We start from the raw sequence: 16,752 nt of genomic DNA on the forward strand, positions 1-16,752 counted from the left end.
GGTTTTCCAGACATCTAAGGATGCAATTGAGAATAGTCTGACGCACGATTTATTCTCTGACCTAACGCACGGTCTTCCAGACATCTACGGATGCAAATTGGACATCTGCGGATGCAAACAGTCTAACATATGACACATTCTAACTCTCAAGCTTATCAAGTCAGATGGCATCTTTAAGCCCATCGCCGACAAAAGTTCCTATTTCAGCTAGGGCAAATTTCTTGGTATTCTAGTGTTCAATCATCTTCCACCTTCAGATACCGAATGGCATACAAACCACTCTACATCTTCAGGTTTAAGATAATTGAACAGGGGCAGCTGTCATACCCCAAAATTTGCCCATACTATTTCTCATGCATAAAACCAAATCAAAAGACAAAGCTCTAAGACACACTCTCCTATACAAGGCTCTGAAACTAGGATTTTGTTCATTCAAAAGGAAATCACTGAATCAATGGCTCTAAGGCATCTCATATGGCTCAACATATCCCACATTACCTCCATGACAAGTATCAAAAGATTAGTCACCCAAAAGTCATTTTGAAACCAAAAGGATATTCATTTGATTGAAGATGAGGGAGATTTTCTTGGTACAAGTGGGTCAATTTTTAAGAGGTGCATGAAAGTCAATGTGAATAAATTTTGCATCTTTTGACTGATGGGCTTATGTTTTGAACCTAAAACGTGATCATAAGCTTGCATAAGGCCCATATTTCCACTCCTTATTTTTTATATTTTTATTCCATTTATTTTTGGATTTTATTCATTAAAATTCAAATTAAATCTAATAAAATGATAGAAAATACTAAAGGAAAGATTAGAATCATCTTGCATCCATCATTTTGTTTTTTGTGATTTTATTAATGTTTATTTGAATTTTTATTCATTTAAATATTTAATAAAACATTAAAAATAAGAAAATTGGATTAAGTCATATATGGAATCTTTCTAAACAAAAACAACAAGAAAATATGATATGAGGAGGGCAAATCGTGTGAAACTTATTTCCAAACAAAATATAAACCAAAAATAACAAGTTTGGATATTAGTTCTAAATCAAATCTTCATGGTAAAAATTGCAAAGATTTGAATTGATTCTTAACCTAATGGCTTGTGCTATAAGTATAGAAGAAATTCACAAGGTTTAGGGAGGATTTTGGCTGCAGAAGAAACCCTATTGAAGAGTGGGTGAAACCGTGAGCAAAGGGAGAGGAAAAAATTCTAGTCCGATTCAAATCAAACAAAGCATCTTAACCGATTCTTTGGAGCTCTTTGAACGTGAACCAACATCCATCTTCAATCGAAAGTCGCAGATACGGGTTCCTTGTTCACGTTTTGGTTCGATTTTTTTCCAATTCCGAATTCATTCATACGTGCACCATAAACCATGTTTGAGCATATCATTGTGTTTATAATCTTATTTGCAAGCTATCTGGGTTATTTAATTTGAGTTTCATGCCAAGAATAAACATATGCCATTGTTAGGGTTTGAGAGTTCCAATTAGGATTTCATGTTCTGGGCAAAATTGGATCGAATTGACATCTCCAGCATGTTTAAAAATCGATTTCCGGTTGAATTATGGTGTTGTATGACATTTATCGGTCGATTTGTTTGAGTTTAGATTTTGCAGGGTATTGGCAACGTATAAAAAAGCGTGGCCTAAAGGTCTGTGTTGTTTTGAAGATGCAGTGAGGAAGAAGATGAGTCCAGGCGCGAGACTTGTTTTCAAATCGTTTTTATTAAGTTATATTATTATATTAAGTTTTTTGTGCATGTGTTTAACAGCGAACGCAAGCAGCTCCATTGGTAAGGTGACTATGGTGTTCAGCGTGAGGGCCTGGGTTCGAACCCTACCCTTCACACTATATTTTTGTTATTTGTGTGTTATGCCTTGCAGGCAGATCCAGTACACGCTAGACTATGCACGTACCATGCACTCTCCAGATCTCCACCATTGGATTGACAGACATGCAAATCCAACGCGTCCAGGAAGCACGCCCATGGTGTACCATCACAAGTCTACCACATACAATCAAAAGCTAAGAATTCTCCACACTTTTTATTATACAATTTAGCTTTCTATTGGCTTGTTTATGTTTTTCTCAAAAACTATTTTAATACTCTCTCTTAATAAAAAATCATTACTAATTTATTTTCTTTATAAAAAATACAAAAAATAAAAATGTTTATTTATTTTAGTTATTGTTAATAATTTAACTTCTAAATATTTTAAGAATTTGGTTTCTTTAGTTATTTAATTGATTTTTATTAATTGATAAGAAAAATATTTATTAGGATTAGGTATTTAATCGAAACCTTATTTTCACTGATTCAATTAATTGGGTTGAAAACCAGCAATTAACTTATCTTTATTCTATTAATTTGACTTTTACTTATTCTACTAACCATGGCTAACTTGTGCCCTAATCAGGGTTTACGACGAACATTCCAATACACTAAAATATTTTCTTTTTCTGTGCCTTGCCTTTTCAGGTTTACTCTTCAAGCGCCTTCCGACTACGCGCCACGTCGAATTCAAAAGCTAAGTCTCGATTCAACCCTTATTCTCTTTGTTTATCTTCCCTATTTTTTTTTTATATATAATTAGGGTTTGCTATTAAAATGAATTGCCTATACACTCACGCCTTGTTTGTTTCCTTTTTTTATTTTATTTTTAATGGTCAGAGTCGACGCTTCAGGCAAACCCTTGCCCCCAATGCCAAGCTAAGTATTCTTCACTCATTTACTTTTAACTTTTTTATTTTTGTTTTATGGTTAATAGAATTCGCCTTCGAATCTGGTAATGCACTCACCCTTCTTTGTTTATTCTTTCTTTTCCAAATTTTCAGGGTTTGTCAACTGTCAAAGCTACGAGTATTGGTAACCCTAAACCCTATTTACAAATTATTACTTGTGTTAAACCTTTTGCCTTTTATTTTTATATCCCGCTGGTTTCAATTCCCCTCTCCTCCGCTGGTTACAATTTCCCTTCCCCATTATTATTGTTATATTATTGTGTGGTTAGTAATTATAGGGAGTGCAACTTATTAATTGAATTAGCATCACGTAATTTTATAAGATAACATAACTGAACATAATCACGTGATTGGTGCACACACGCACGCTTTTGGGTAACCCTCTCTGTTGCCTTGTTGCCTGTTGCCTTGTTGCCTGTTGCCTTGTGTTTTTTTTGCAGAATAAGCCAAGTCCCTCGAATACGAGGATACCTCAGCCATGCTGCCTCGATACAAATAAAGGTCATAAGTCCCTAATGATGCTGCCTTCGATACACAAATATGACCTTGACCCTCGGAAGTTGCCTACGGAAAAAGGCTGAGGTATCTTCTGGCTGCCTACGAAAGATGGCTTATTCTGGTCCTTGCCTTAGACTACCTGCCCTTCTATGGCATGGGACAGTCTTATGGCAAAGGATGCTTCGATGACCCTTCAACCTCCAAACGAAAGGCTTCCTGCCCTCTTATGGCAAGGATAGACCCTTTCATTCTGAAAGGCAAAAAGAGACCTATTATCTGAGTTTAAGGTAATTGCCCCTAACTGCCTTGCAATGCTCAAACCTTTTTATTATATTCTTTCTCATAATTTTTCAAAAGGGCAACGCTTATTCACAAGCTAAAGTCCCTATCTCTTTCATCTACATTTTCTAAACAAACGAGCAAGCAAAGCAATTAAGAGCCCATGGAAAACCATGGATGCAAAGGGTGCCTTACACCTTCCCTTTGCATAAATTACCCCCCGAACTCAGATTTCTTTTAAAAGGTTTTTTCTGTTTCTTTTTGCCTTTCCGAATCTGTTTGGATAAAATAAAAGTCGGTGGCGACTCATGCTTAACCGCAACATTTTTCGATGATAAAAAGTCAGTTCACCGTGTTACACACCTCTTGAAGACCGCATGTGCGGATTCAACTCGGTTAGTCGTGGTGCAACCAAGATGTCTAACTCGATTTGTCCAAGTGCACACGACTTTTTCTCTAACTTTGTCAAGAATGGTGGATTCGACATAATGACAAAATGTCTTAATGGAACCACACAAAGACCTAAAGTGTACCAATTTCTCGGTATACACCTCCTCGGAGTATGCATCCAAAATTTCCCTCCATGCCGCCATTATCCTATCAACCACAACACCGGCTTTGACAATTTTACCATTTTCATCCGGCCTATCTTTTGTCCCAACCGCGGGTTTCAACTTGCTTCTCACGTTACAAGTTATGTGATACCGGCAAAGTAACACGGTAGATGTCGGGAATACGGTATCGACCGCATTCATCAAAGCATTGTCCCGGTCGGTGACAATGACGTTTGGCATAACCTCTTGATCAACTAACAAAGACTTGCAAATTCCCAAGGCCCATGTAAAGTTGTCTTCTTTTTCACACTCCAAAAAAGCAAACCCGACCGAATAAGTCTTGTCCGTCGAGGTCACACCGACTATCTCTAGAAGAGGAAGCCTATATTTGTTTGTCTTGTACGTCGAATCCATGACTAGAACGGTTGGAAATGTGTTGAATAATTTGATACTTTCGGGATGAGTCCAAAAAATATCACGCACCGTAACTTTGTCCTCGGAAGTTCGGAGGCTTGAAACATAGTTGTTATTGCCTAATAGTTTCAAAAGTTGTTGCATTTCCGACCGAGGACCCATATTCAAAACTTTGAGATTGTGCCGTTCATTGTAAACTTGCTTGATATTTGAAACGCTATCCGGTTTCTTACGCTTCAAATCGGCAAGTATGTTGCGAGGCGCCACTTTGACTATCGTTAAGTCCGATATCACATTCCTCTCTTCGCGGGACAAACGACACGCCATTGGATGTCCGTGTAACTTGACATCCAAGGCATGATTATGAATTCCACAAATTTCGGTTAACCGCCACAAATCATCAACCCTCCGAGTAGCACGCAACTTAAAGGGACACCCGCACTTTCTCGACCTCGTGTCCTCGTGTTTTAGCACCCGGTTTGATTGTACATAACTCCCACCCCGTTCACAATTCAAAACAACGAAAGTTTTCCGCCTACTATTTCCGTTGTCCGACCTTAAAATAACAATTCCAAATCCATGTTTGCTAGCTTCCTTCCGAACCCAATCAATCAATTGTTCGCGACTATCGAAGCTCTGATCATTTGTAAATTCTTGCCGAACATCAACCGCATTGATCATAGGATTAACGTCGATAACATGATCGTTATTAACGTTGACAACTACTGCGTCATTCTCTTGCACAATGTTGTCCGGATGCACCATACCTAACAAATGAAAAAATTATCAAAAGTTGGCCAAAACATTTTTTTTACTGCCAGGGCATATTTCGGAAGTTCATTTCCGAAATTTGTTAGGTAATATATTTCGGAAATGAACTTCCGAACCATATCAGTTTCAGCATAAATTTTTTCAATCAATGTAGTGAAATAGGGGATGAAATGAGTGATGTTTACCTGAAATTGTAGCTTTCTATGCTCCCTTTAACGTGATCAACGGTTTGAAACTTGATTTTAGGACGAAAAATGGATGGAGATTGATTGGGTTTTGGAGAGGGTTTGGAAAAGTTTTGGAGAAAAATGATGAAATAGTGAAGGAGGGAAATTTGTATATGCAGAAATATTTTCGGAAATGAACTTCCGAAAATATTCACGATTTTGAATTTTTTATGACTTCGGAGATGCATCTCCGAAAACACCAAAAAAGTGGTGTTTTCGGAGATGCATTTCCGAAGTCAAAAAAAATTCAAAAAAAAAAATAACTCCGGAAGTTCATTTCCGAAGCAGGGGTAGTTTTGGTTTTTCGCTGGGGGTGACCCCCATAGGGAGGTGGCTAAAGAAATTTTCTTACAATTACGTGATTTCTAGGAAAAAAATTAAAAGTGAATTTTTAAAAAAAAAATGAATTTTATTATAATTCAATATTCTTATTCTTGCACCTTCAATAACTCAACTCTTTAAAAATTACTCTAATAATGAATTTATCTAATAATAAATTACAGATTTAGACACCTTAAACACTTGGTTTGAGCGTTTCATATAGGACTTTTATGCATTGAGAAAAATATTTAAGAGGAGGGAATTCATGTTTTGCATTGAAAAGGTTTCTCGACAAAAACTATTCACTATTAAACACAACTAGGAGTATTCAAAACCAAATCGGTCTAATAAAAAATCGCAAAATCAAATCAAAATTGCAAAAAATCGTATTTGGTTCGGATGTGTTTTAGCCATTTTCTATTAGAATCGCGCGGTTGAGTTCGATTTGCAGTTTATATTTTGCAAACCAAACCGCATTACGTTACAAAATCTTACTAACTAATATATATATATATATATATATATATATATATATATATATATATATATATATATATATATATATAATTCTTTAGAGAAATCAACAAATATTATACGTATATTTTATCATATTTTTTGTATGAAATTTATTTAAGAATGCAATTCATGTATATCATTCTTTAGACTTATTTTATGTATAATACATGAATTGCATTCTTAAATATATATCATACAAACAATACGATAAAATATATTTTATCAAAATAGTATTTATAAATAAACGAATGAGTTTTGGAAAGTTGTCGTTCGAATCCATCACAGATGGAGTGTTGTTAACAAAAACAAAGAACATTTTGAGATGGTTGTCGTTGATATTTGTTGTTATATTTGTCAAAATTCCTAATTTTTAGTATAATGGAACCTGATTTTTGTTTCAACTTTATGTCATCAAGTTTGTGTTGTTTAATGGTAGCTTCTGGTTGAAGAGATGTCTTTTTTCTTGAAGACTGTTCAACAAAGTTGTATCACCTGCTATACTTCTTGATCTTCTCTTCTTCTTCATTTTATGTTCTCCATCTTCTATACTTCTTATTATTCTCTTTCTCCGGTTACTATTCCATTCTTAAACTCCTTTTACTTCTTTCTTCTTCATTCTCATTTTTTTCTCTTTCTCCTCTTAATCATTTATCCAAAACAGCTTTATGCAACATCTTTTTCATTATTATTGAGAAAACACTTTATGCTTTTGGAACCATGTTTTTTCATCATTTTTTTCATTACGTTTCATGTTTTTAAACCATGTTTTTTTTCTTTTTTCTCACAGGTTCTGTGAGATATTGGATCAAACTCTAGTATGGTCGAAGGGTAGCTTCTTGGTTCGACAAAGTTAAGCATGAAGTTGAAGGTTGTTCACATGCTGGTGTCGAAGTGTGCATGCTGTAGTCGAAGATGGGTCTAGCATGCAAGTGTCGAAGATGCTAGGGTTGTTAGCATGTTAAATTAGGTTTTAGTGTTTAAACCCTAATTTGTTAAGTTAGCTTGTTTATTAAGTTGGCTTGTGTAATGGGCCTTGTGGAAAAAGCCCATTAGTTAGTATGTTAAGTTTTATTATAAATAGCATACTAGTCTCTCATCATTGCAACGCAGCAAATCCTGATTTAGGGTGAGAGAGGTTATTTGTTATTCTTGTAAAATTATAATCTTGTTTTCTAAGAGAAAGTAAAAGAATAGCAGTTATAACCAATTCTTGTGTTCTTATTCTTCCTTGTTCTTTATTCTTCCCTTGTATTATACTTTGTTCTTGGCATTGAATTCACTACAAATTGGTGCGGTGAGCGTGGAGAAGATGTCTTTAACAAAGTATGAGATTGAAAAGTTCACCGGAGTGAATGATTTCGATTTGTGGCGCTTGAAGATGAAAGCCCTACTGGTTCAGCAGGGTTGTTTGGAAGTGTTGAAGGGAGAGGCAGCCATGAATGCTGGATTAACGGCAGCGGAGAGGACGACTATGATTGAGAAGGCACACAACGCAATTTTGTTGAGCCTTGGTGATAAGGTTCTTAGACAGGTATCAAAGGAGACGACGACATCAGGGTTATGGGTAAAACTTGAAAGTTTGTACATGACCAAATCGCTGGTAAATCGACTCTACCTGAAGCAAGCTTTGTATTCATTAAAGATGGTTGGAGATAAAGTGTTGGCTGAGCATTTGGATATGTTCTACAAGCTGATTCTCGATCTTGAAAATATTGATGTGAAGATCGATGATGAAGATCAAGCGCTGTTACTATTGTGCTCTTTGTCTCGATCACATGCTCACTTCAAAGAAACTCTCTTGTATGGAAAGGAGTCCCTGACCTTTGAAGAAGTTCAATTAGCCATGTATTCTAAGGACTTGAACGAACAAAAAGAGCATAAACCTTCAACTGTTGGTGAAGGTTTGGACGTTAAAGGAAAATTATTGCAAAAGGATGGTAAGTTCGACAAGAAGAAAGGCAAAAGTCAGCAGAAGTCTTATAGTGGGGAAGCATCTGGTATTCAATGCTATCATTGTAAGAAAGAGGGTCACACTAGAAAGGTATTCCCTGAACGCCTAAAAGATCATGGAGGTAAGGATAATGGCAATGCAGCCATTGTTCAAGATGATTTCGAATCATCTGATGTCCTTGTGGTTTCGAGCAGTGACTCTAGGAAGGAGTGAATTATGGATTCAGGTTGTACTTGGCACATGACTCCAAACAAAGACTTGTTCGAGGAATTATGTGATCAAGATGGTGGATTAGTACTGCTGGGAAACAATAAAGCTTGCAAGATTGCACGTGTTGGATATGTGAGATTCAAGCTCCATAATGAGTCAATAAGGTTGTTGACTAAAGTCAGGTATGTTCCTGATTTGAAGAGAAATCTGCTTTCTCTTGCTGAATTCGACAAGAAAGGATATGTTTTCCAAGGAGAGAAAAGTATCCTAAGAGTCATGAAGGGTTCTAAGGAAGTCTTGAGAGGCGTGAAGAAACAAGGCTTGTATACCCTTGAGGCTGAAGTTGTAAGTGGTTCGACAAATGTTGCATCCACGAAACCTTTGTCGAAGAAAGAAATCTGGCACATGAGATTGGGCCATGTCAGTGAAAGGGGTCTGGTCGAATTAGGGAAACTAAATTTGCTTGGTGGAGACAAAGTCGAAAAGCTGAAGTTTTGTGAACCCTGTGTATTTGGAAAATCTTGTAGAGTGAAGTTCAACAAAGGCAAACAAAGAACACATGGATATCTTGATTACATCCAAGCTGATCTTTGAGGGCCTGCAAGGTGTCCATCATATTCAGGAGCAAAGTATTTTCTATCCATAGTTGATGATTACTCTAGGAAGTTATGAGTATTCATCTAGAAGACTAAGGATGAAACTTTTGAGAATTTTAAAAGTTGGAAGACTCTGGTCGAAAATCAGACTGGCAGGAAAGTCAAGAGGTTGAGAACCGACAATGGCCTTGAATTTTGCAATGAAGCGTTCGACAACTTTTGTACTGACTTTGGTATTACAAGAAACAAAACTACTGTATTTACTCCACAACAAAATGGTTTGGCTAAAAGGTTTAACCAAACTATTTTGGGGAGAGTCAAATGCATGTTGACTAGTGCTGGGTTAAAGAAGGTGTTCTGGGTTGAGGCTGTTTTGACAGCAACATATCTGATAAATAGATGTCCTTCGACAGTGTTAGATATGAAGACACCTAAAGAAGTTTGGTCGGGACATCCACCAGATCTCGACAAACTGGGAGTATTTGGCTACGTAGCCTATGCTCACATTAGGCAAGACAAGGTCGAACCTAGAGCTCTGAAATGCATGTTCATGGGATACCCTGAAGGAGTCAAAGCTTATAGGTTATGGTGCCTAGAGCCAGGTCACAGAAGGTGTATCACTAGTCGAGATGTAATTTTCAATGAAGCTGAGATGGCTTTTAAGAAAACTAATGATGTTGGTCGAAATACAGAAACGTCAAACGAAGAGATGAAACATGTAGAGATTCCTGTTGAGGTTGAGCATGTTGATGCTGAATTGCATATCCCTGATGAAGTCGAAGAAGAAGCAGGAGATGTGATTTAGGGTGAGAGAGGTTATTTGTTATTCTTGTAAATTTGTAATCTTGTTTTCTAAAAGAAAGTAAAAGAATCCTTGTTCTTTATTCTTCCCTTGCATTATACTTTGTTCTTGGCATTGAATTCACAATAAATTGGTGCGGTGAGCGTGGACCGAACACGCGACCATCAGATAATCATAACTTTTCGAGAATCTTTCGTAGGTATTCCTCTTGAGATAAGCATAACTTCTACTTCTTTCTATCTCTTCGAATGTCAATTCTAAGAATCCTGGAAGCAGCTCCCAGATCCTTCATATCGAACTCCTTATTGAGTTCAACCTTCACCCTCAATTCAAGCTGAGTATTGATCAGTGTCCCAGATGTCGAAAGAGCCTATATGAATAGCATCCCATATGCTAATATAGTTGGTTCTTAAATATATGTTATGGTTTGTACTAGACCCGACACAGCATATGCAGTAAGTCTTTTAAGCATGTACATGGAAATCCTAGAAAGGCTCACTAACAAGCATTGGAGTGGGTTTTAAGGTACATAAATGGGTCTCTGAATAGAGTCCTAATTTATGGTGGAGCCTTGGGTGAAGATAGTAAAGCAGTAACCGAAGTATATGTCGACTCTGATTATGCAGGTTGTATGGATTCCAGAAAATCTTTTTCTGGATATGTTTTCACTATGTTTGGCACTGTAATTAGTTGGAAAGTAACACTTCAAAAGGTTGTTGCTCTATCAACCACTGAAGCGGAGTATATTGCCTTAACTGAAGCTATGAAAGAAGCATTGTGGCTTGAAGGTTTTGCAAAGGAGTTGAAACTTCAAGGTCGAGGTATAAATGTTAAATGTGATAGTCAAAGTGCAATACACCTGTCGAAGAACTCATCATATCATGAGCGAACTAAGCACATCGATGTGAGGTTGCATTTCGTCAGAGGAGTAATCAAGCGTGGAGAAGTCCAAGTGCTGAAGTTTTCGACAGATCACAATGTTGTTGGTATGATCACCAAGTCATTGCCGAGTTGTAAGTTTTCCACTGTATGCAATTGATAAAGTTGCATGAAGAAATCTAGTTGTTCCCTTGATGTTGTAGAGTTAGATCCAAGGTGGAGATTTGTAAGATATTCGATCGAACTCTAGTATGGTCGAAGGGTAGCTTCTTGGTTCTACAAAGTTAAGCATGAAGTCGAAGGTTGTTCACATGCTGGTGTCGAAGTGTGCATGCTGTAGTCGAAGATGGGTCTAGCATGCAGGGGTCGAAGATGCCAGGGTTGTTAGCATGTTAAATTAGGTTTTAGTGTTTACACCGTAATTTGTTACGTTAGCTTGTTTATTAAGTTGGCTTGTGTAATGGGCCTTGTGGAAAAAGCCCATTAGTTAGTATGCTAGATTTTATTATAAATAACATACTAGTCTCTCATCATTGCAACGCAGCAAATCCTGATTTAGGGTGAGAGAGGTTATTTGTTATTCTTGTAAACTTGTAATCTTGTTTTCTAAGAGAAAGTAAAAGAATAGCAGTTATAACCAATTCTTATTTTCTTCTTCTTCCTTGTTCTTTATTCTTCCCTTGCATTATACTTTATTCTTGGCATTGAATTCACAACAGGTTCCTTGTGGACCTAATTGTTCATCTTCTTCATCCAAGTGTAAGTAATGTTATTTTACTTGGTAAAAGTTATATTGTTCAGTTTTGTGTTTGTGTTTTTTCCTACAATATGGAAAAGTTGTAATATTTAGTTTTGTTTTTTTGTTAGTATTTTATGTATATTTGTTTTGTTAAAAGTGTATTATTTCAATTTTGTGATTTTGTTTTGTGTTCACTTCTTTTGTATATCAGACAAAAGAGTTTATGTTTGTGTTTCCTTTTACTTTCAACTTTGTGTTTATGTTTTAATATTTGGTAACTTCCCATTTGATATGTAAAATAGTATTTTAAGAAATTTAACTTCCCATTTGATCATGTTGGTTGTATTATGCTTGCCAATATGCAGTTTTCTATGGATTCATCTTAAGAAAGAGAATGCATCATTACCCTCCAACTGTAAGTGAATATAATATTTCTTTTAAGCTATGTCATATTTGTTTTATGGTCACATTACCTTAAGTTGATTCAATTGTGTTAAGTGTCACCACTTTTCTTCACTTACCTTGTGATTATGCATGACAATTTAAGAGTTTAATGTTGGACATGTACCTGGGACAATTAACACACCTTATATGTAAAGAGTTAGATCATATTTTATTTCAATTCTCAAATAATTTGGTTAATTATAATTATCATGATGGTAATATTATATTTTAAGTGTTGATGTTAGCTCATTTTTTGTTCATGTATTCAAGGATGACAAAGAATAGCATGAACAAGTTGTCAAAATTCAAATTTGATGAGATATTTTGTGAAGAATAAGTACTTATCAGATACAGCTAAATAATTTTGTGAGATATTTGGAAGTTGGTGGTAAATTAGGGGAAGGAAGTAAAGAAGAAAAGTATGAGTATTTGGAAGTACGTGGTAAATTAGGAGTATTTTCCTATTTTTAATACTTTATTTTATTTATATTTTGATCTGGTATTTTTTTGGTACAAAATAATTGTTCTTACTATTGTGCTGAACTCTTGGTTTAACATTATAAAGACACTCAAAATATAGAATTTACTATGTTGTTTAACAAGAATTAAAATTAAAGTCTCACACTTTTAATTTTATTAGATATGTAAATTAAGAGGAAGAGTTAACAAAAATACTAAGATATTTATTCTTTCAGTAGCATTTATATTTTGAGAAAAAACCAACTATAACAGTACTATTTGCTACCATTTTCTTTAAAGTACATAGTTTTTGATAGAGGGGACATTATTGTGTCTTGAAGCTATCTATGTTTGATATTGACTCCTACTTTCTCCAACCTAAGGACATGGGCTGCATATTTTTGTAGCTATGGATAAAAAATTACACAATAGCTAAACACTACAATTTATAGTTGAACACTATTGTACTATATAAGTCACAATTGTTAGAGATTGAAAGTCATTCATCTTGTGAGACATGTAAATGATCATGACCTGTATGGGGAATACAACTAGCATTGGACAAAGAAACTGATGCAAGTCAAAATCACATATGGTACTGCATATATTAAACTCTAAATATCATTAGAGTTTTATGCATAAATGGCACTTTGTCTACTTTTTCAGCATAATCTATAAATCATAGTGTGCCTAATATATTAAAACCTAAGTATTATTACTCGCTTCAAATAATTGTCATTAGTTTTGTAGCATCAAATATAAATTAAAGCCATATGAATATTTTGCATTTTAACAATTCATAAAAGGAATGAAACAAATAAATAAACAAAACATCTACATAAAATGGTTGTTCTAATGTTTGAGCCAAAATTTTGAAATTTTCTTGCTTTGTCAAATGAAAATCACTTTCAGTTTAATGATTATGTTTACCATTTTCATATTTCAATATAAAAAGTTATTATTCATGTTAATATACCACTTAACAACTATGAGAGACTAACATGTCATAAATTAAATTTACTTTATGTAATTTATATGTGGTTCTTATGTTTTTTTTACAAAATATGTGGTTCTTATGTTAAAAATCCAATTTTACCCTTATAAATGAATTACTAAGTTTTCATCTATTCTTCAATGGAATGCAAGCAAATTGGATTTTATGTTATTTATGTGATTACTGTTATACTATAATGTTTTTCTTTTTTATTTTTAATTTGATACGGCAACTGCTACTCAATTCAAATTTAATACTACCTATCATCTTTACTATTTATACTATTTACACTCCTATTTCCTTCGCTCTTTTCTCTGCATATATCCCTATCTTTTGCATATGCTTTTCATTTGCCTAATAAAAAAAATATTAATTTCAATTCCTGTTCAAAGATCGCATCAACCAAAAGCATACTGATTTGAAATTCGTTAACTCTAACAAATTAATATAGAATTGTATCCCGTACAAAAGGGTTGATTGGTTTCACCAACATGTCACCTTCATTTGGAGTAGAATAGCCTTAGGTCATATTACATTGTGTTTAACAAATGTTTACACGGTTTGGGAGAAGTAAACCAGTGTGACAACAAACATGGACAATTGGTCAAAAACTTTTTCACATTTCCATAAACATTATTACTTTCCTGTAATGTATAAATTTTTTATTATAAACGTGAATAACTTTATTATTAATTCAAATACTTCTATAAAAATTGTCAAAATAATAATAATATTTAGATACCAACAAAGTATATGATTCAATTATTGTTATCTACCAGAACAATTTTATTATATATTTTAATATTTTTAAATATTTTTATAAATAATGTCAAAATAAAAATTATTTTTATTTACGAAAATTTACTAATGATCCAAATATTTTTGTAAATAATACCTAAGCAAAAATAATATTTATATACGAAGAAAATTTATTATTGATCTAAATATTTTTATATACGAAAAATAGTATTTATAATCAAATATTTTTATCTAAAAATGGTATACGGGAAAAATCTATTTTTGATCTAAATAGTTTTATATACGAATTTTTTTATTATTGATCTAATTTTTTTTCTTTTTTAACCTTCTATTTAAAATAAATATATTATGTAAACAAATACGCGTAACAGACCATAACTCATGCGTATGCACGAGTTTGTTATTAGTTGTGATAAAAATTTTAACTCTAGAAAGATTTTTTTTTTAAAGAAAATATAATATATTAATAAAGAGACAGGGATATTACCGGACAATTGAACAACATAGAGACGACACAAAGAATGTCAATCCAAGATAAGGAACACACCAAAAATAATAACAAAAACCCAAAAAGAAAGAAACAAAAGAATGTACAACTATTACTACACCATAAAACTTATATAATCATAGTAGATACATTTTTATTATATCACACACTTCTCATTAATTCATTCACTACTAGAAATACTCAAATTTCCTGCGGATTTATCTGCAGATTTTAGTTAAAATTCCGCAGGAAATTTCCTGCGGATTTTCCTGCGGTCTTATGTCCCCAGCTAAAACCTTCGTGGGTAATATTTTCGGCAGCAAGTTCCGCAGGTATTTCCGCAGGTAAATCCGCAGGAAACTTTCAGCAGGTAAATCCGCAGGAAACTTCCGCAGGAAAATCCGCAGCAAACTAAAATCCGCAGATAAATCCGCAGGTAATTTCTATCTCAAATTAAAAAAATATAAACTTTTGAAACATTATAAAAATCTAAAATATTTTTATAATGTGACTGTAATCATAATATAAAAATTAAATGGAGATTCAATTCAACTATATATTTGTGTGCATTAAAACTAAAAAGTTTAGTTAATTATCACAGCTCATCACAAATTAATCGAGGACAGTTGATATCATATAATTAGCGATTGAAATATAAAACTAGACTTAAATAAATACAAATGGAGATTCAATTCAACTATATACCTGAAAACAGGGTTCACTTCAGTTAAGAAATCATACATTACTGCCCACACAGATCCTACCAAAACAGTACAACATGGATTCTTAAACTACACCAACACCACACAGATCAAGGAATCATGAATAGCTACAACTGTCATAGTACACGGCAACAACAGTTAGGTAGTGTCTGCCATCAACAACACTGCTTGACGGCGAGCTAGTCATATGTATATACTTTCTCTTTTTCAAATCCGGGACTGACTGGCATCTTAAAAGGTGGCTCAGATCCAATGATAAGCATCTTTCCAAATGCATACTTGCGGGCCAAATCCATCCGCTGAAGAAATCCACCAACCTTGTTCAAAGTCACGAAGGAAACAGTGTTCTCATCTTGGTATTTGTAGTCACAGAACCAGAGAGAGTATCCTTCAGGATCATACATATCCCAAAATCCTGCAAGATAGTAAAAGGTTTGAAATTGATCTTTGCCTATACAGAAATCTATGACATTCTTTGAATTGACAGGATATTCATAAAAACAAATTTGGCAATGAAACTACTACAGTGAGCCTACAATAACAATACTTGATGATGAAGTTGAAAACAATAACACCAAAGGGAACAGAATAACAACAATACCTTTGATTGCAACCTCCCTGAAGTTGGATTTAGTGTTTGAGTAAAGTCTTTTCCATTCATCCAGTACCATCTTACTAGGAGGAAGAAGATCAAGTGGATTCTTGGGTTTGGGCTTGGGTGCCTCCTCTTCAGCCTCTGCTTCTTTGGACTTTTCAGCGACCTTCTTGGCCTCCTTCTTTGGTTCGTACTAGGAGGAAGGTATGGCCCATATCCCAATCTAGGGTACTACAAATACATATTCAATTCGTAAAGGCATAAACTATTAGCAACATCATCATACACTAGTTTAGCGATGCCAGAATAAACGGATTTAACCAGGAAAATACAAAGACTTACTCAATTCACCAAAGCATGAACTATCACCAAAATCTCAACATAATCACGCGTCATATATGACTGTAATCAAACCATTTTTTCTTATGTTATCATAACTTAAACACCAAACAGTGGAGTTCTGTGCAGATCTATAACTCTTAACACCAATGTACCAAAAACAGCACAAGAGAAACAAGCACCGAGACTCAACCTCACATTAAACACCAATCATCATAATTTCAAACATAAAATCATTATTTAATGCATCAATTACAACATCAGCATCCAACACATTACCAATCAGAATACCTAACAATGTTCCGGTGCTGCATTTCTTTCAAAAGAGATATCTCTCTTATGGTAGTGCTAGGAACCCCCTCATCTTCCTGTTCGAGTCGAATCTTCTTCAAAGCAATTATAAGGGACTCTGTCATCGACTGAATGTAACACATGGAAA

The 16,752-nt window shown here is 34.4% G+C and overlaps 1 protein-coding gene across 1 annotated transcript; it reads right to left on the reverse strand.

Annotated features, from left to right (window-relative positions):
* Positions 1-15,394: 15,394 nt before the first annotated feature.
* On the reverse strand, positions 15,395-16,542 carry LOC131647526 (elongation factor 1-gamma 2-like). The gene is made up of 2 exons (XM_058917419.1): positions 15,981-16,542; positions 15,395-15,794 (listed from the first exon to the last, which is right to left on the reverse strand). Exons 1-2 carry the CDS (start codon positions 16,048-16,050, stop codon positions 15,559-15,561), a joined length of 306 nt encoding a protein of 101 aa, XP_058773402.1. The 5' UTR covers positions 16,051-16,542; the 3' UTR covers positions 15,395-15,558.
* Between the last annotated feature and the right edge of the window lie 210 nt (positions 16,543-16,752).

This window comes from Vicia villosa, linkage group LG2, assembly GCF_029867415.1.
Source record: "Vicia villosa cultivar HV-30 ecotype Madison, WI linkage group LG2, Vvil1.0, whole genome shotgun sequence".
Lineage (NCBI taxonomy): Eukaryota > Viridiplantae > Streptophyta > Magnoliopsida > Fabales > Fabaceae > Vicia > Vicia villosa.

Excerpts from the sequence above, each read along its gene's own strand:
- LOC131647526 (XM_058917419.1), bottom strand. The coding sequence starts at position 16,050 with ATGGTACTGGATGAATGGAAAAGACTTTACTCAAACACTAAATCCAAC. Across the intron at positions 15,795-15,980 it reads CAGGGAGGTTGCAATCAAAG|GATTTTGGGATATGTATGAT; the intron begins GTATTGTTGTTA and ends ACTATCTTGCAG.